Consider the following 20,223-nt stretch of genomic DNA (forward strand, 5'->3'; position numbering starts at 1 on the left):
CTAATGTGTCTAAAATACCCTGTCACCATCAACGAGACATTAAAGGATAGATGCACGTGACTGAGAAGGCAGGGGACCCCTGTAAAGATGTCCAGTTCAACAGCCTTCCTGGCCCCTCACACCCAGAAGCCTGAAAGCCAGTCTCAGGAACCGACTTCAGGGCCATTGTCACAGAAACGCATCTCTGGAAAAAGAATGAGTTATCATCCGAGGAAAAGATGGTGAGAATCAGAGTATAAAGGCTGGGGGGAACCTTAAGGTGGACGTGAATGGAAAGGGTCCCTTATTAAAAAGAAAACACTGGAGACACAGGAGCAGACAGACTCATAGGCAGAAGTCCCAACAGCAAAATAGATTCCGGTAGAGCCGCTGTGGGCAGGGAGCCTCCCCACTCATCTTGTGGCACCTCTATGTGCAAGTGTCCCTTCCCGGGTGTGCCTTGCTTTTAAACTAGAAGAGTGGAGTGGACCCATGGTTTTCATAACCTCTCTGGCCTCATTTTTCTTATCTAAGGGACTTGAAGGTGAGTTTGTGACCACAGTCTCAGCCTGTTAGTAGTAAAACCATTAACTGGAACCCCCATCTTTTTTCCTATTCTGTTGCACCCCAAGCCCCAGGCTATAAACAGATCACATACCCAGCTCACTTCTCTCCACAGAGCAGGTGGACACCTTCTCCCAGCCCTTCAGGGCAGGGCCAAGATTAGAAAAGAAGCCTTCCCAGGCAGGCAGCTGGAAGCCCTCTCTCCACCCCAGAGCCGTGAGAAGTCAGTTTCCACCTGCGTCCCCAATAAAGGTGGTGAGAGGCAAAAAGAATGGAAGTACAGCCGGTACTTGGTGCCGGGGGGCAAAGCCTGGCTTCCAAACTTACCCATAAATTGACTTCCATTTTAACTTATGTTGAGTTACAATGGACGGAAATTCAAATCCCAGGAGAGAAAGGGAGGGGAACTAACCTCGGCGTGAGCCAGGCACCAGGAGCTCACACCGAGTGCTGGCCTGTCTCAACACTTTTGAGCCCCGAGTCTGTCGGTGACTCAGCCCCAACACAGAACCTCTGAACCAGCACACCTGGCAGAAGCCCAAGGCTAGAGGAATAAAACACAGACCACGGGTGATGCAAAGGGCCAAATACCCAAAAGGCCACCTCAGCGGACTTAAGAGGCCACTTAAGAAAAGACTAGTGATTCCAGCATAAGGATCATCTTTTACATGAAAATTAGTAAGCAACATTTTACACTATTTTTCCATCAATACACAGCCCTTACACATACAGAGTAGAGACTTCTGCCATTCTGAGCAACAGAGCAGCCAACCCACCCCTGGGGAAGGGCAGAGGACATGCAGTTGCTCACTTCCCTCTCATTTCCTGGCCACCACAGCCAACCTTGCCACTGCCCAGCAGCCTTAGGAGGAGCTGGGTGCCTGAGAGTGTGGCCTGCCCAGTGCTGGTGCCCCAGCCCATTCTCCTTCCCTGCCAGCTGTGTCCCACCCTGCCAACCCCTCCTCTAAGAGGCACCGCTTGGAGAACAGAAACAAGTCAAGCCAAGTTGCTAGGAGAAAGTCAGGTCCGGGTCCTGCCCATCTTCTCTTTCTTGGGTGATTTAGGGCAGTGTAGGGGGAAAGGAACAGAAATACAATAACACTTTACAAATAATAAATTTATTTCCAAATCTTGAATTATAACCAAATTACAATCCCCTCTAGGTTTATTTTGCTGCTTTACACAAGAATTTTAAAAAACACAGTCACAGCCAAGTCATTTATACACCAAGCGTCCTCGGGACGGCTTATCTGGATACGATGGGTCCAGCCACCTCTCACGGCCCTGGCAGCTTCACAGCTGCTCTGCAGCCCTGCGCCTGTGCTGAGGAACTCCTCCTTCCCCCCTGGCAGAGCCTGGCCTCAGCAGGAGCTTCCCCCAGGGGCTGAGAGGCACACAGATGCAAACACACAGGAAGGCCCCGTGTGCTCCAGACACAGGGCTCAGGACTCAATTCCTGGCTCCCACCTTCTGCAGCGACAGCCTCAGCTCACAGCCCAAAGCGGGCTGGCGTGCGGCGAGGGGTCATGGGTTCCCCTTGCTCTTTCCGACCTGGAGTGTAGATCTTCGTAGACCTGAAGACAGAGAAAGAGGGCTTAGGAATCACACTGCAGGCTTTGGGACCGAAGGGTCTTCTCTCCCAGCACATTTCCACTCCCCTGCCTTCCCCATTTGTGAGTGGGAGCAGAATAAAGTATCACCTCGTTCCAATATCCACTAAGGAATGTTCTAAGATAGAGTTTTTGAGACTCCTTTCATCTCCCCTAGGTGAGCTATGGAGGTAGCCTCCATTCACCTCACCAGGCTGCCACTCCAGCTGTATAATAAAGAATCTGGCTGGCCTTTGTCCTCAGTTCCTAGGAGATAATCTCTGAACCCTTGGAATTTCCAAGGAGTGGAGTGTGTCTGTTATCCACGATGGGCCCTCGGACCGCATCTGATAATTTATGCTAACAAGATGACTCAGAATGGGGGCTGCCGGGTCAGAAAGACCAACAGTGTGACTGGAGAGCTGTGCTTTGAGCCTCATGTCAGTCCAGCCTCTGGGGAGGGAGGTCTGGAGACTGAGTCAGCCACATGAGTACCGATTCAATTTACATGCCTACATAATGAAAGCCCTATAAAATTGGCCCCCAAGCTCGGGTGAGCTTCCCTGGTCAGCAATATTCTGTGCATACTGTCACACACACTGATATGGGAGGGTGATGCAGCCCTGAGGACAATGGAAGCTTCGCATCTGGGACCCGCCAGACCTCACTCTATACATCTCTCCCTTTGGCTGGTTCTGATTTGTATCCTTTTGCTATAATAAAACTGTAATCATAAATGTAGTACTTTTCTGAATTCTGCCAGTTGTTCTAGCAAATTCTCAAACCTGAGGGAGTCCAGGGGTAGCCCCAAATTTGTAACGGCTGGTCCGAAGGGAGGGTGACCTGGGTGAGGGCAGTCTTGTGGAAGACTGTGCCCTTCACCTGTAAAGTCTGACCTAACTCTGGGCACCAGCACAGACACCGAAGCCCAAGGCTCCCTTCTCCCTTCCCCACTGTGGTTTCCAAGCCCTCGCTTGTCAGTAGAGCTGTGACCTACCCTGCTACTCCAGCCCACCTCAGGCCCTCAATCCAACACCACCAACAAGGACCGGGAGCTGCCGGTGTATCGCCGCCCCTTGAAAGCATGTTCAGAACAGCTCCCATGTCTCCACATGTGACCATAGTCAATTTCTATCACCAATTCACCTCCACACATTCAACTTCTCTTAACTCATGACCCTGCGTCGGGGCCTGGTCGGTCCATCAGGCTGGTCCCTGGAGCCTCCCAAGGCTGAAGCTCACCTGACACTGCCCAGGGGGCTGCGCTTTTCCTGCTCCTGCCGCCGGGCTCGCAGCTGCTCCTCAGCCAGCGCCATCTCCTCTTCCATGGCAGAGGCCTCCTCTTTGGCCCGTCGGCGGTTCTCCTGGAGAACGAAGACAAAGGTACTGGGGCCACTGAGGACTGGCAGGTGAGCAGGCCTCGTCTGCACCCATCTCCCTGCTGTAAGCCTGGTGCTGTGTAGACCGTGCCAACTCTCAGGGGCAGGGCCATGCGGCTCCCTGCCCCAGCACCAAGGCCACCTCTCCTTTTGAGGCCAAGGCTGGCTTTTCTCATTGATTCAAGATAGACAGTGGATGATTCAGTCCTAACCCTGTCATGCCTCAGCACTCAATTCAGCAACTACTTACATTTTCTTATGAGGTTCGTGACCATGGCAGGATGTACTAGAAGTAGGGAAGACATGACCATCTGGCTGGAAAGAACAGACTTAAGGAAGACATGTGCAGGCCAGGTTTGGGGAGGACTATGCTGCGGGTAAAGGGAGCAAAAGCCCGGCAACATTCTGCACCCCTAAATAATGGAGCTAATGGATGGGCACGAACACTGCGAGGAGATGGAGCAGGACGCAGAGAATTTCTAACAGGGGGATCAGGCGGAACCACACATCAATCTTAGCATCACCAAAACAGGGACCAGCAGACCTTATGTGCCTCCTGATAGGATCTAAAACCAAGTTCACAGCACCATGTGCATTCATGCATCCTTGCCCAAAATACCTGAACCTGAATCTAACCAAGGCTTTAAACTAATTACTAGTTTACAGAAAGTACACAGGATACAGGCACAAGATAAATAACACCATGGGGAAGCAATCGGCCCAATACAGACCATGGAACATTCTACAAGATAAATGACCTGGTTTCTCTAATAAATCAATGTCTTCATTAAAAAAAGGGTGGGGACAGAGCCTGTTCTAGAATAAAAGACTTAATACATATTATAGTGAATTTCAAGGTTTGGATCCTAATTCAAGCAAATCAATCATAAAAAATTCTTTGAGATAAAAGGAGAAATATGAATAAGGACTGGAGACTTAATTAAGGATTAATTCTGTTGAGTGATAATGGCACAGAGGTTACATTTTAATTAAAAAAAAGTCCTTTTAGAGATGCATATGCAAGTATTTACGGGTGAAAAAACATAAAGTCTGAGCTATGATTTAAAATATTCCAGGAAGAGGGCTGGCTCCGTGGCCGAGTGGTTAAGTTCACGCACACTGCTGCGGCGGCCCAGGGTTCGGGTCCTGGGCGCAAACATGGCATCACTCGTCAGGCCACATTGAGGTGGCATCCCACATCCCACAACTAGAAGGACGTGCAACTAAGATATACAACTGTGTACGGGGCGGGTTTGGGGATTGGCCACAGTTGTTAGCCCAGGTGCCAATCTTTGAAAAAAAAAAAAGGAAGATTGGCCACAGTTGTTAGCCCAGGTGCCAATCTTTAAAAAAAAATAAAATAAAATAAAAAAATAAAATAAAATAAAATATTCCAGGAAAAAAACGGGCAGGTATGCAGAGGGAGCAAGTGAAAGAAGTCTGGCAAAATGTTGATGATTATAGAGCTACATGATGAATTCATGGCAGCTCCTTATACTGTTTTTTCCACTTTTACAAATATATGGACTTTTAAATAAGTTTTTCTTTTTAAAAAAGCTCAACAGACCAAGCAACTGGAGTGAGTGGGGGAATCAGACAGACCAGCCTGGCTGGATCACAATGTTTACGTCTGAGAGAGAAGTAAGAGGGGGTCAGATGGCCAGGCTGAGGGAAAAATGGATCCCACAGGCCAACAGAACGCCCAGGACCGTGCAGGACCCTTACCTGCCGAGACTTTCCTGCCTGTTTCACGCTGTAGAACATGGGGCCCAGCTCCGCCAGCCACTCCCCGTCCACAGCGGTCACACACTGCATGTACTCCTGCAGGCGGAAGGGCCACAAAGCTGTGGTCACAGAAGGGCCAGTGCTTCAGGCTGTCCCTCCCAGAGCGGTTCCACGATCAGGAGCTGGGTGAGACGGGCCCTACCCCTGGGCCTGTGCGGCTGACGAGGGCAGGGAAAAGCCCCAGACACTGGAATCTGAATCCCTCCTCCCATCCAAATTCCTCATGCTGGAGAAAATGCCCCCTAGTATCCGAGAGAAAAGGCCCAGCCACTCAGAAAACCTTTCCAACGACACCAAAGGGGGTTGCTCGTCCCAGGCAACAAGTAGGAAACCATACTGCTGGCAGTCGAGGCCACAGTAATCTGGAAGCTGACGTCCCCAAACCCCTGACCTCAAAGCAACACATGTGGCCTCAAGGTTCCCAAGCTCAAAGCCCATGCCAGAAGGCAGTGAAGGGTTACAAAGCCTGGCCCAGCCAGGCAGGCCTACGTCACGCAAGCCCGCCTTAGAAAAGACTCACCTTGGTGGTCATGACCAACTCATGATACACTATGTAGTCTGGGGTGTAGCCCATTCCAAAGAGGGAGCTGGTGGGGTGCAAGTGGCAGGGCATCCCTGTCCGGATATTCACATACTCTCCGATTCCCTGAGGAAGAGACACAGCAGGCAGCCCCATTAGGAAAACACTGCTCGTTTGGGCAGCTACCTTGTCCCTTAACAGTATTGACACAGACTTTGGGGGGAAGCCCAGATCTGTAGAACTACAGAGTGACAAAGGGAAGAACTGTGCCCTCACAGAAGTCTCAGGCCAGGAAGGGGCCACATTTCCACTGGGCTCCTCTGGGCTCACCTTGAGCTTGGCTGCCTGATGGAAATAGGCAGCACAGATACACTTCCTAACAATGTCCCAGTCGGTGCCACATGAGGCCAGGCTCATCCGCTGCTGCACCATGATGTCCTTGAGCTGAGCCCGCACCTCCCGGACCTAGAGCAGGACACAGGCAGGCCGGGATGGAGACCTCCTTCCACTGCCTCCCACCCCTCACCCCAACAGCCTATCTGGGCCACTGCCCCCACCTTCCGCATGGCTTTGGCATGGATGAAATGATCATTACACCAGATGGTAGAGTAATTATTATTCTTCCACTGCAGGTAGACATTCAGGTAGGTCAAATGATCACTCTCGGGGACAGCAAACTTCTCCCGGATTTGATCACTCTCCTCCTCTCGCCCCTAGGAAGGGAAAAAGGACTTTAAGCACAGGGGAGTCTATGTGAAGTCCGCTGTGAAGAGCCAGGAGGTCCTCACACTCTCACCTACCCGCACTCACAACTTCAAACCCATCAGTACAATGCCCCAACGATACAGGAAAAATAAAGTCGTTTATATTTATTCTAAAATGTGAGAGCTCAAGTACAACCACGCTAGAAGATAAAAATCTGCTCCTGCAAATTTCCAAAACACTCCCTGAGAACCACTGAGGTAGCTTGTCCTTTCCCCAGCCCAACCTGCTTAAAAGAAAACAGCAAAATCATTCTGTGGAAACTTTGCTCCCTCCCCCTCCAGTCCACGTTACTGATACTGAGAGAAACTATTCCCCTCTCTAATCCCATAACTCCCCCTGAGGCTTCTGGGAGGAGAAGAGCTGGACACCACCTGCCCACCTTGGGCCTGTAGAAGATGGCTGGGACGGAGAGCATGGAGACAATGAGCAGGATCTCAGAGCTGCAGCCCATGTCACAGGACACAATGAGCATCTTGGACAGGGCTGGGTCCAACGGGAACTCCACCATCAGCCGCCCAGTCGAGGTCAGACCGCCTAAGAGAGAGAAGCAAATCCAGATATTCAACAAACACAGTGTAGTGAAGAGGGAGAGAACCCAGGCGCCAGAGCCCATGAGGCCCTGCCCGGCTCCCGGGGCCGCAGCACCTGTGTTGTCCAGGGCCCCAAGGATCCAGAGCTGATACATGGAGTTGAGCATGTTGTCCTCCGGGGGCGGGTCCATGAAGTGGAACTGCAGCAGGTCCTGCACCCCAAGGGACTTGAGCAGCAGCACCACGTTGGCCAGGTTGGTCCTCTGGATCTCGGGCACTGTAGTGGTCAGGAGCTCATTCTTATAGGCACTCTGGGTGTACAGCCTGCCAGGGAGAAGGCCGAGTCCTGCTGCACCTACCACCACGCAGCCGGCTCAGCTTCTCAGACGCGCCTGGCTGCCTACGCAGGGATCACTGAGGTGGAAGACCAGCATGCCCTCAGCCTCTCACTGCATGTGTGCCCAGCACAGCCAGCACGGCTGAAAGCCATGGCAGGGAGTAGTGCTCATCCCTTCCCCCCACCACCCCCTTTCTCTTTGTATCACAAACTCCACATATTCAAACTCAATCCTCCCAATTCACTTTTCTGCTGGAGTCTCCTACATGTTTGTTTCATTTCTGGAATCAATGAGCCTGGGACCAGAATTATGGCTGGGTTTTCGTTATAGTTTTCTGTATTTCCTAAATTTCTATAGTGAATACATTATTTTTAAAAATCAGAACCAAAAAAAAAGAGAATAATTGGGAAGTCAAAAAGAACCAATGATGGAATTTGTCCAGATCTACCCTTGAAGGGAGGCGTGCTGTAATTACTGGTCTTCACTGCAGGTACATTCAATGTAGGTCTGCCCCCAACCCGAAGCCGCTCAGACCTCAGAGCTGCCTGCAAAGGCTACTTCTTCCACTCAGCAGCATATGATGAGAAGACCAACGAGTGGCAGCCCCACCACTGGTCCGCAGCCCCCGGATCAGCTCGAGGGCCAGCATCCCTCCGCTGGGGCACAGTCCAATCCCACCCACCACAGCCTGGGCTCCACACTCAGCAATCCCAGCGCTGCCCCAGAAAGCAGGCTAGCACAGGGCTCCTACCTGAAACACTGACCTGGGCCCGTCCTGCCGGCTCGCCCCGACCTCTGGTTGGCATTGGCCTGGCTGATCGGGTAGATCTGCAGAGCATCCATGCCAATCCTAGGATTGAAGACCTAGAAAGGGTGGCAAAGAGCTAGTTAAGGACAGAGTGAGGGGAAAAGGAAGGCAGCCTTGAGACAAAGACAGACAAACCCTGGTTGCTACACATCGCAGCACAAAGTGCTTTAGCGGTGGAGGCAGTCATCCCTTTGAAGCAGGAACCTCAAGCAATTTCCCCACAAATACCAGCTCTGGGATTTCTACTGAGTTATTCGATTATCTACCTCACAGTTATCAGAAGGATTAAATGAATCAAGCACATAGCAAAATCAGCACTCAAACGTTAACCTCTTAAACACCACTACCACTCCCACATGCATCCCTTGTTTGAGGGCTGAGGACCCGGGGCCTGCCTTCCTAACCCCTAAGCTGAGTTAGCTTTGGGTGAGGGCCCAGGGCCCAGGTGCCTGGGTCTTCTCTTACCTTTAATTTGCAATAACCAGAGTCAATAACAAACATGATGCCATCGACAGTCAGGGATGTCTCAGCAATGTTGGTGGCAACAATACACTTCCGAACGCCATCTGGAGCCTAGAGCCGGGGAGGACGTGCAGGGAGGGAAGGCTGTAGGCCCTCAGGTAGGAAAGACTCCACAGGGGAAAGAGCACCCCCCACCCCTGCCAGAAAAAGAACACCCTCTCTCTCTTGCCGTCCTATGGGAGAATCCAGGGGGACCCAAAGTGGGGACCCAGAACAGACATTCTCGCTGTCACACCTTCTGGAAGATTTTGGCCTGGAGGTCAGAAGGCAGCTGGGAGTAGATGGGCAGCACAGCCAAGGCGGGTGCATTCTCCAGTTCCTCCAGATGTTCCACAATCTGGTCTGAGGTCACCTGAGGGCAGAGAGAGGAGCCATGAGACACTGGAGCCCCAAACTCTCATACCCCTGATACATCCATTCATCACAGTCATGACCGAGGCACGCACCTCAATGTCCTCCTGGCCAGGCATGAAGATAAGGATGTCCCCTGGGGCCCCTGACAGGTGCACCTGCAAGGACTGCTTCACTGCGGCCTCCACGTAATCCTCCTGCGGGGTCTGCAACACCAGCCAAAGACATCATCAGAGGGAAGTATCAAGGAAAATGCAGCCCAAGCACCCCCCTGGGAAGTGGTGGCCAGTTACTGGTCTGGGACTAGAGCCAGCAGACTTTCAGATCTGCCACACCTGTGGATGGGCCTGACTGCCCTCCCTGGGGCTTACACTTCTGCTCCAAAGAAACAATAAAACAAAACCTCCCCAGAGCACAGGCCTTTCTCTCCAAGCCGTGGAGCTGCAGGCTGCCCCATCTGCCCCACGGTACCCAGAAACCTTTCCCAACTCAGTACCCTACCCACGCCCTCCAACTGGCTCCTCTTCAGAGGTCAGGGTCAGTTCAAAAGATGGAGGCCTCAGTACCTTGCTGAAAAGGATATCAACAGGGAAGGTCCGACCAGGGATGTGGAAGATGGGAACATTCCCAAAAAAGGAAGCAAATTTCTCTGCATCCATAGTGGCTGATGTGACAATGAGCTTCAGGTCTGAGCGCCGAGCCACCACCTAAGAGAAGAGGTCAGTCAGAGGCTTTCCCAGAGGGTTAAGACCCTTTGCTTCCACCCTCATCTCATCAGCAATACTCCCAAATGAAACAGAAGCCAAAGTGGACGAACGAGCCTATCAGATTCATAACAATTCTAAAGACTGAACCCATGGAGCCACAGCCAAGCAAACCACGAGTGACTTCAGCTGAGCAAGAACAGAGTAAACACACTACCAGGTCTGAACATAGCACTGAGGCCTCAGGGGAAGCTCTGGCCTATCAGAGACCCCCTGAGCTTCCCCAGCCCACCTGGAGCGCCTCAGTCACTAACTACTGGCAGCGCACTGGTCAGTCCCATGTGCACAGAGGGATGGTACCACACAGCCCTCACCTCCCGGAGCAGCCCAAAGAGCACGTCCGTGTTGAGAGAGCGCTCGTGGGCCTCGTCCATGATGATGGCACTGTAGTGATCCAGGTCAGCTTCCCGGAGGGACTCTCGGAGCAGGATCCCGTCCGTCATGTATTTAATCAAGGTATTTTCGGAAGTGCAGTCTTCGAAGCGGATGGCATACCCCACCTAGAGGTCAGAGAGGTGGCTCAGAAGCTCTGGGCACCAGCTCACCACCAGCATTCCCCAGGCTGGGTCCAGGCCTTAGCAGATCAGCTCAAACGGACGGAGGCTACAGCATGACAACTACACGGCTCAGCCCTTGTGCCTACTCACCTCCTCGCCCAGGTTTCCCCCCATCTCTTCACTGACTCTCTTGGCCACCGACATGGCAGCCACACGCCGGGGCTGGGTGCACCCAATCATCCCGTAGTCCGTGTAACCATCTTCGTGCAAGTACTGGGTCAGCTGAGTGGTCTTACCACTCCCTGTCTCCCCGACCACAATCACGATGCTGTTATCTCTACAGGGAGAGAAAGCAAGGGCGAATGAGCTGAGTGGAAGGCCACCTCTGAGCCTCCTGGAAGACACTGCCACCTCCCATCCCCATGCCTGGCTATTCAACGAGCATGCTTCCTCAGAGAGGAGGAGTTCCCTGGGAAAACAGCCCCATACTGAGACACTGCCTGAAATGTCTAGAAGATGGTGAGGTTCAAACAAGTGAACTAAGACAAAAGGATGCCATTTTGCTTCCTTCACACAGTGTAGCACAGGGCACCCATGTCAGAGAAAAAGATTTCCTTCCCTTCTCCATCAGATGCAATTCCCAAAAGAAAAGGAGCTTCTGAGTAAACCCAAGAGACAAGGAGGACACCCGATGCCCTACTGGGATTCCCGGGCCCTGGGGCGGAAGTACCTGATAATAGTGAGCAGTTCCTGCTGCACCGCGAAGATGGGCAAGTACTGCCTCTGCTCCAGAATTGACTTCTTTTTCGCGAATTCACTGCTGGCTTCACTCTTTTTCTTCATGTGGTCTGCAAACTTCTGCTCTGTCCTGAGAACACACAGCAGCCTAAGCACTCCGCACGATTACGCACATTTCCCCTCCTGATTGGGTTACTGCCCTTCCTCCTACCCCCAAGAATGAGAACTACTTCAACAAGATGCCATGAATCTTTGAGACACCAGAGCAGCCAGGTGATCGAGATGCATCTCGTCTCCTCCAGCCTAAGGGACTGGAACTGCCATCTGAGAATCCACCATCCACAACACACTCCACACCTCGCGTCAATCAGAGCTACATACGGCTCAGAGGAGGTACAGATTAGCAAGCAGGAAAATCTCTGCCCGAAAAAAACTAGAGGAGAAGCTGTAATGACCAGGTCATTACCATGCAGAGACCACCCCTGGGCTGTTTCAGCATAACCCTTAAAGGGCTAAAAGGAGGAGTCACGGGGGAGAGTCACAACCAAAGTGAGACTTCCTCCCTCCTCTTGGCAGGAGGACAGAGTCTCGTTTTCAAAGAAGTATGAGAACAATCCCACTTAATATTTACCTACAACTTCTACTGAAAGCACTCAAATATCTGACACATGTACATATGCCAAGACTCAAAAGCACTGTGTAATATTCCCAAGACTGCATGGCAAAAAGACCCCAGCTCAGTGCCACAGCGGCCCACAGTCTTCCACCCACCCCTGCCCCAGAACTTGTCCTCTGATCTACCCTACACTCTGTCAAGTTTCCTATTTCTAATGTCCCAGTCACTCCTGATCAGCTGACAATTAACACCTAAGGGGTTAAATTAACAAGAGACTACGGAGGGCTGATCAATAGTAGCAACTTGTCATTCGGACATTCTCAAAGGGGTACAGAGAATTATTAACTCAGATGACAGTTCAATAGGACGTGAGAGCGCTCAAAGGATAAGATTAACAGGTAACATTTGAGTCCAGTCACCTACCCAACGTGAGAATCCCAATAAGCAGTGATCCGACATCTACTTAAATACCTCCATGAATAGGGAAGTCACTATCTGGTAAGACAACCTTGCTATTTTTAAACCTATTAAGAAAGAAAATGTTCTTCCTTATGTTAAACTGAAATCTAAGGGGACAAACCCCACCTCCCCACACTGAGCATGTGAAAGGCACTTCAGCAGAGAGGCTGAGAGAGGGCCTCCAAAGCCAGACTGGGTGTGATCCTAACTCCACTACTTACTACACGGTGACCTCAAACCAGTTACTCAACCTCCCTGGGCCTCATTGTCCTCACGTGAAAAATGGGAATGGTGATAGCGCCTATCCCGTGTACTGTCACAGGAAAATTCAACCAGTGCGTATCTGTGAGGTGTCAAACGCTGCCTGGCACAGAGGAAGCTCCTACCGTAGGAGGAGTGGTGGGAATAGGAATAAGAGCGAGGAAAAGCTGAAGATGGTAGGAGAACGAAACCAGGAGGAAGAGACCAGAATCACAAAGTGACATCCTATCATTTTCCTGTTCATGAGCCATGAATTCCATCATTCCCACGGCCGAGCGCCCTTGAGGGCCCCAGTCTTCAGAGATGGCCCACCGCTGGCCAAGACTCCCACCTGTAGTCCACTTTGCCATCTTCCGTCAGAGCTTTATCCGGCTCTTCCTCTTTTTTGACACCCATTATATCTCCCAGTTTGGTTCCAGCTAGTTCCCAATGTTTGTGTTGAGCCTGAAAAAGACACAAAAACTATGTCTGCTCCATCCTGTGACACAACTGCAGCCAATGGAAAATCAATCCCGTTTGATAACTGGTTTCCTCTAGCAGGTGGTAAACCCCCACAAGGCAGTGGTGGCACTGAGCCGTGCATTCCAATCTTCCAGCCTCAAGTTCCCAAAACACCAGGCCCTGTGGTTGTCTTCACCAATGCCCTGGTGGAGGAACACAATGCCCTCCTCCAAGGGCTGATTCTTGCTCTGTAGTGTCCCCCAGCTTCCAACAGGAACCCTATCTGTGAGGTCTAATACGATATTCAAAAAGAGGAAAAGAAAAGAAAAATATGCAGAGACTCCACAGCCCCACGTGACAAGAAACCAACCTTTTTGCGTTCCTTTTGCTCCCTGTGCTTCCGCACCGTTTGACTGCCTTTTCGAGCAATAATAGCCAGATCAGAAGTGGCATCCTTGACTGGAATCACAGGCTCTGGCTGCAGGAGATTGAGGAAAAAGAGAAATTCCCGATTTATCACTAAACTCAGTAAGAAGGTCCATTTCATAATCGCCCTCAGAAATTAAAGAAGTGGCTACCCTATTGTGATGGGGACTTTTCTCCCATCTCCCTTCCTTCCCCGCTTTATTCTTCCACTTCAGGTCTTTCTGAGCTTTGTCCTCTCTGGTCAGAGGAACCTCACCTGCTTGGTAAAGACAATGCGCCCGTCCAGAAAGGGAGGCACCAGATTATGCACCATCAGATGCACCTTGGCTGCGCTATCCTCTTCAAAGTCCTCGTCCACCTCCAGCCGATGGACCACCCCACTGGTGAGCATGCGGTTGGTCTCCCAGCGCTCGTTATCCTGTGAGGACGCAATGGGAGACCACACTCAGACTACAACCGAAAGGTCATCCTGAAGGTCACCAGGCAAATTCACACATCAAGTCCTGACAGGAGAGCCATGGGGCGGGCGCCACAGAGATGTCACAGGCCTCTCTAACCTGCAGCTCCTTAAGCAGAAGAGTCGCCGACCCTAAGTCGTCTGCAGTACTTTTCCCAAGCAGCAGCACTTTATATCTAAATCAGAACCTCTATATGGACAAATGATGACTGTCTCCAGCCCCACTCAGAGACCCAAAGAACACAGACCCCACCATATCGGTTCCCATCAACAGCACCCCTCAAGGAAGAACTACAAAAGAGAGAAGTTCCAAGTTGGGGTTTTTTTAAGGTATAAAAGGTTCCACGCCCACCCCTCCTCTACCTCCAGAGGTGGGTAGAGCTACATCCAGCACTTCGGCTCTGGGGTGACAAGCTGTGCTGTCATCAATGGACATGACCTGCTGCTTCTCCCATGTGCCCCAACTCCAGCTCTGAATCTGCTCCAACTACTATAGGTGGCCTCACCTCATTGATCTGTCTCCGCTGAGCCGAAATGCGCTTCTGCTTCTGTTTATGCAGATGCTGCTCCCGCCTCCTCACGTAGTCCTCGGAGGAATAGGCCAGCGGATTGTGGAACTCATCGTATCCCTCATCCATCATGTACCAATCCCGGTCAGCTTGCTGCAGCACATAAAACAAAGCAATGAGAACAAGGGACAGATCAAGTTTATGCACAAGACACAGCCAGAAGAGGAGGAGAGGTAAGAAGTCACTGTGACTTGGTAAGAAGAATAGTGACTTGCTAAAAGTCACTACTGCAGTGGGGCAACCCTCATTATAGGAGCAGGACAGAGGCCACCCTGCTCTAAGACGAGCCATCTCGAGGGGAACTCCAGTGGCCAACTTGACACATGTAAGACTATGCGCCCGCCCTTCATGAGAGCACTTCTTAGATTTACCACATGGTGGCACCAACACATAACTAGAAAAGTTAGGTCTGCCCTGCTTTAGGTGAGAAGTTCACTGTGAGACCTGTGCCTCTGGAAAGAGATTCCAGGGCTTCAGGACTGAACAGAGCTCAGGCTCCCTGAGAATGTTCAGTGCGAACCACTCTCATCAAAGTCCAGTTCTGCTAGAGGGTCACTCGTGGCCCTCATGCTCTGACACCCCTTGCCACCTATTCACCTATGGACAGCCACCACCCCTCACTGAGTCCCTCGAAGATGTAAAGTTTTTACCCTCTGGTCATCTTCCCATTGCTGCCGCTCCTCTTCTGTGTCAAACGAAATTCCTTCTTCACCATCCTCGCGTCTTCCTGAGAAAGAACAGGTGGCAGGTCAGTCCATACGAGCCCAGCTTATCCCCGGTGGCCAGGAACAGACCTGCCGAGCCGCAGAGCTCCAGAAGCACAGCTCTGCTCAGCCTCACCAGGATGAGGGACGCTGCTCTCTTGCCTCTGACCCCACCCTGCCTTACCTCGGCCCCTGGACAGACGCGGGGTAGACCCCAAGTGTCTTCTGTCATCGGCCCACTCGTTGTATTTGTAGGATGGGGTTGGCAGAGGTGTATCATCTGAGTACCTGCTCCTCACAGACCTGGGAAACAGTACAACCAGCATCACTAAACAGTCACTAAGCTGAGCCATGCCCCCTGGCTGCCACCTGATCTGCTGGCCTGGATCGCTTCACCTTCATCATCCCCACCCTTTGCCACCCACTCAGAGATACTGGGCTGCTCTGCCCAGAACATCACCTATCCCGATCTCGACTGGATGGCCGGTGGCTCCGCTCAGAATCCCGATAGGAAGGTGTCGGGGAGGGCGATTCCCACTGCGAACGCTTTGAGGAGCCATAGCCACTGTCCTCTTCCTCCCAGGTGGACCTTGAAGGGGTGGCTGCATCTGGGGCCACAAAAGATACATCCACTGGAAACATCTAATTTAACCAGGACATGGCTCCAGAACTATTAGACAAAAGTCAATTCCCCAAATTTCTTTCTTTCACTATTTACAAACTTTGCACCTAGTTATAAAGGATAAGATGGTTCTGACAGTTTTTAAAGATAGCCGAATTTTAACGGTCCAGTTTTCAACTGTGTTTATAACAACATGTTTAGGAATATCCAATTTATCTCTGCAAACATACCCCTCTAAAATATAAATAATTCTTTTTAACAAATCCTTCTTCTTTCCTGCCACTTGGAAAACTGGCCAATCAGAAACCAGCCTATCACCTTAAAGGAACATATCTATCTCAACAGAGGGGTACAGGGTCACAGGGTCTTCCCACCTGTCTCAGAACCAAGTATTCCAAGAAGTTCATGGTGGAATCAGGAATTCTGACTCTGTCCACAGCAATCCCACTGAGGATGGGAGTCGCTCACCCTGCCTTCACACACTTGATCCGTCACAAACCACCACGAGCAACAGCTCAGTCTACCTTTAGGTCGGTGTCGCGGGCTTTCCGGTTCATTTCTTCTGCTGCGCTCTGACCCTCCGTCTCGCTCCGATCTGCTGCTATGCCTGCTTCTATCCCGCTCATCTGTCAAGAGTTACACACAGAGCTTAGAAAACATGTGTCCCGTCCTAACTTCCACCCATCTTCACCCTAGAGAAAGGACAAGCCTTCCCACTCACTCACAGGTGCCACCTGCACTGCTCTAATGCGGTCCACTGGACTCCTGAAACTCACATATCCCCCTTCTCTCAAGGGGAAAAAATAGTTACTGGCTAGAAAGTTTCAAACTCACAGTAACAGTTATTTTCCTGCAAGAATTCAAAAAAGAATAGTTACAAGTCTACAGTGAATAGTTGTTTGATGGTTACAAGTCTATAAGCTATAAAACTTAATACTGAGCAAAGTCAGCTTGGATTTTATGTCTAGCTTTGCTCCATAGCACTGTCCTTTCTCTGTTGCCAATACTACTGTAAACTCTGATCTCTAATGTATATTACCCATTATCACCTTTATCACCAATTTTCACAATAAAACAAGGACCACACACTCAAGCAAAGTAGCTATGCTGCAAGTAACAGCTCTTTTCTCAACTGCCTGCTATTCCCAATCCCAAGAGGGTCAAAACCAACCAGGCTGACATAAAAATAGGCCTCCCTCGTTAAAGGGTGTTATAAATACTGCTGCAACAGCAAAAAGGCACACATGTTAACTCAAATGCTTAACAGGCAACAGGAACTATGCTGGGCAGTTTACCTCTGTCTCTCTTGCGGTCAGAGTCTCGATCCCGCGATCTCTCCTTCTTCCGATCCTTTTCTTCTTTGGATGAGGCATAAACACCATGTTCCCGCCGCTCCCGCTCTCTCTGCCGACTGCGTTCCCAAAACTCTTCACTCACACCACCAGGATGGGAGGGAGTCTCTACCCGAGCAGATCGATAATGTCTGAAACAGGGAGGGCAGTTGGTAAAGAGCCCTTCCATAGGAGAAAAACCTTGCCCCAAACCTTTTGCTGTGCCAAAAAAATGACCTGTCTTTTTCCACTTATCTCCCTGGTACTGCAGGCTTACATCCGACAACAATGCAAAGCATTTCTAATCTCCATCATCTACTCTTCAGTAGCCTTTCAATGTTCCTCACAAATCTGAAGAAAATATTAATTCCTCCATGGCCTCAACATTACAAAATCCTAATAAAACCATAAAGCTCTAAATGTCCACCAAGAAAACTGAGAGAGAAATATGGGATGTTATTTTCTGGCCTCCATTTTCATTTCCTTTGGGTGAATCCACCCTAACGCCTTTACCTGTCTTTTCGGCTACTTCGGCCAGCCTGGTCACTGCCCTCCTCCTCAGCGTCTCTCTGGTCATCCTTGCTCTCTTCCCAGTCCTTGTAGGAAGAGATTCTGGACTTCTTCTTGTCCTCCCCATCATCCTTCTCCTCTCGCTCCCTTCGTTTCAAGGAAGCCAATAAGTCCAGTCCCAGCAATGAAGGGCGGGGAGCAGGGGCCTTGAAGACATGTTGCTCACTGGCTGCACTTTTGGTCTTACAAATAAGACCGCCAACCTGAGAGTCTAGATCAGTGCCTTCCAATCGATGGATCGAGGCATCCTCGCTGATGTCCTCCATGACAGGTGCTGAGATTTCTCTGGAAGGAAGACAAATCATTTGGTATTAGACATAAGAGGAGAGAAGGCTTGGCTCGGCTATATCCCAGGATAACAGTAATTATAGGTATATTTAGGGGGTTAACCTCCCTCTCAAAACCAGGATTTCTTTAGCTATTTCTTGCCAAGACCGTTCCAACAAGTCATTGACAACCTCAGAAGATCCTCTTACTACCACCCCAACACAAATCAGAAATAGATACACACACATCCCAAACACCAGTATCCAAGAGGGTCTCACCTAGGCAAGAATAGACCTCACTAAGGGACACTTACTAAAGCCTGGTGGCATCTATAGAAGGAGTGTAGGGGAAATACCACTAGATTTGAAGTCAGAAACCGTAATTAGAATCCAGGCTTGACATATTCTACCTGTTTGATTGTAAGCAAATAACTTAGTCTTTGGTTAGGCCTAATTTCTGTATCTGTAAAATGGAAATAATTTTTACTTTACCTAATCCATGGAGTGATTGTGAGAAATAAGAAAGTGCATCTGAAAGTTCCCTGTAACTGTAAAAACTTACATAAATAGGATTGTTACATTATTGTATTTGCTGTGTTCCTATATACTGATTGAGTCCCTTGCCATTTTTTCACATGAGTTCTTCTACTTCTCCCTCCCTTTAAACTACAGATACAAGCAGAGGAGAGATTTGGGGCTATAAGGCTACCATCCATGTGATCCATACTTTAGTGGCTTTTATGGGACCAGTTGTGTTTTGCAGAAAAGAATTACCTCACAGCAATCAAAATCTGTTTAATAACAATCCATGCTCACTACAAATACTGATGAGAAGCAGTAGTCTAGGAAACAATGTTTCTAAAAAGTATTGAGGTGACTGTAAGATTTGCTGGCACTCAACTTGTAACAAATTCCTATTTACCTCCTGCTATACAATATCCACTTATAAAGACACATCAATTCTGAGGGCTTGGATAATTCCCCTCATTCCAACAAGTCAAGGAAGCAAAGGAACTGTCAAAGAGTAGGGTAGCACCAGAATCCAGAATGTTTTGCCCAGCTCTAATTAACATGCACAGCTCTACAGAAGAATATTGCCACACAGACCAGACTCATAATATGGACAGAAACAACAGATGCATTTGAAAAATGCCATCAGGCAGAATAGAAAAGGAAGCTGCATATTGGTGACATCTGTCTGCATGGGAGGAAATCTAAACAGGAAGGTAGATACACAGACTCTGCTCAGCAGGAGTCTGAACTACAAAATATATCCCTAGAATGTCATTCTATGCAGGAGAACCTTGTCTTGTTGACTGCTATGCCCAGTGCCTAGCAAAATAAACATGTGATAAATAAATGAACGAATGAGTTTAAACTGATTAAAAGAGACAGGAAGCCAAACACTTCTACAGACAGCAAGGGAAGACACCAGCAGCACAAGACAAGGAGTCTGACAGACAGGACTTAAGTAAGTGCTGAGAAGAACAAATAAGGAGTTAAGGGATAGATTCTAGAGAAAGATTAAAGGCAAAGAAGCCACAAGGGGTAAGAAGAAAACGATGAAGAAAGAAACTGGATTTACTCATTCAACAATTATTCACTGAGTGCCTTCTATGAGTCAATCGCTGTTCTGGGCAATACGGATGGAGCACAGAATAAAACACAAAAATCTCCGCCCTCTTGGAGTTGATGTTCTCGTAGAGGAGGCAGACTGGTAGAGAGACACTGTGACAGAGACGAGGAAGGCACAAGGAGCCCTACTCGGGCTCGGCGTCCGTCTGGCAGCGGGCTGATGCCGAGGCCTGAGGAAGGGTGGACCCCGGGCAGCATCCCTGGACCTCAATGAGACCGCGCCAGGCAGCAAGATCTGACCAGAGCAAGAAGAAAGGCCGGGGCAGGACGGACTGGCGCAGCATCCCTAAGGTGAGTAAGGCAAGTTGGGTGACAGGGACAAGACTTTCCAGACCCGGACCCCAACCTGAGCGAGAGACCGATATCTGCCGCCTGGAGCCGCCATGATTGGCGAAGGGAAGGTTAGAAGGAAGAAGGGGCACTCACCTCACCAAGACCGACTCTCGGGACCTTCTGTCCCGGATTCTGGGGTGCCGGTGCCACCACCCCTTGCTCAGACCGCCTTAAAGAGCCAAAATCCCAACCTCGAGAGCCGCCATTATTGTCCCATTATACGTTGCGCGGGCCCCTCTATCCGTCCGAAGATACCATTGAGAGCAGCCCGGAAAACGCCGAGTCCGGGCTCCCAGTGTTGGCTAGAAGGCGACCACGCTCCGAGGCTAGAGTGCCCTCCTCTGGGGCTTTCATCCGAGACACTTCCGAGTCTCCTTGCGACCAATCACGCTTAGTCTAAGAGG

General features: G+C 50.2%; 1 protein-coding gene across 1 annotated transcript; it reads right to left on the reverse strand.

The window, feature by feature from the left end:
• Window positions 1-1,645: 1,645 nt before the first annotated feature.
• On the reverse strand, window positions 1,646-20,163 carry DHX38 (DEAH-box helicase 38). Its single transcript, XM_046681844.1, has 27 exons — window positions 19,913-20,163; window positions 17,529-17,870; window positions 16,980-17,167; window positions 16,209-16,310; window positions 15,523-15,670; window positions 15,247-15,365; window positions 15,009-15,085; window positions 14,296-14,451; window positions 13,589-13,750; window positions 13,277-13,384; window positions 12,797-12,909; window positions 11,122-11,259; window positions 10,542-10,728; window positions 10,209-10,394; window positions 9,697-9,837; window positions 9,226-9,336; window positions 9,015-9,131; window positions 8,723-8,830; window positions 8,201-8,313; window positions 7,227-7,435; window positions 6,961-7,115; window positions 6,374-6,529; window positions 6,147-6,281; window positions 5,817-5,942; window positions 5,237-5,332; window positions 3,375-3,496; window positions 1,646-2,117 (listed from the first exon to the last, which is right to left on the reverse strand). The coding sequence occupies exons 2-27, from the start codon at window positions 17,849-17,851 to the stop codon at window positions 2,033-2,035; spliced, it is 3,681 nt and encodes a 1,226-aa protein (XP_046537800.1). The 5' UTR covers window positions 17,852-17,870; window positions 19,913-20,163; the 3' UTR covers window positions 1,646-2,032.
• Between the last annotated feature and the right edge of the window lie 60 nt (window positions 20,164-20,223).

The sequence above is a fragment of the Equus quagga genome, chromosome 13 (genome assembly GCF_021613505.1).
Source record: "Equus quagga isolate Etosha38 chromosome 13, UCLA_HA_Equagga_1.0, whole genome shotgun sequence".
NCBI lineage: Eukaryota > Metazoa > Chordata > Mammalia > Perissodactyla > Equidae > Equus > Equus quagga.

Bases quoted from the DNA above. Each gene is read 5' to 3' on its own strand.
- DHX38 (XM_046681844.1), bottom strand. From the start codon at position 17,851: ATGGAGGACATCAGCGAGGATGCCTCGATCCATCGATTGGAAGGCACT. The intron at 15,086-15,246 runs GTAAGGCAGGGT...GTTCTTTCTCAG, and splicing joins GCGTCTGTCCAGGGGCCGAG to GAAGACGCGAGGATGGTGAA. The intron at 9,337-9,696 runs GTACTGAGGCCT...CTGGTGTTGCAG, and splicing joins TTGATATCCTTTTCAGCAAG to ACCCCGCAGGAGGATTACGT.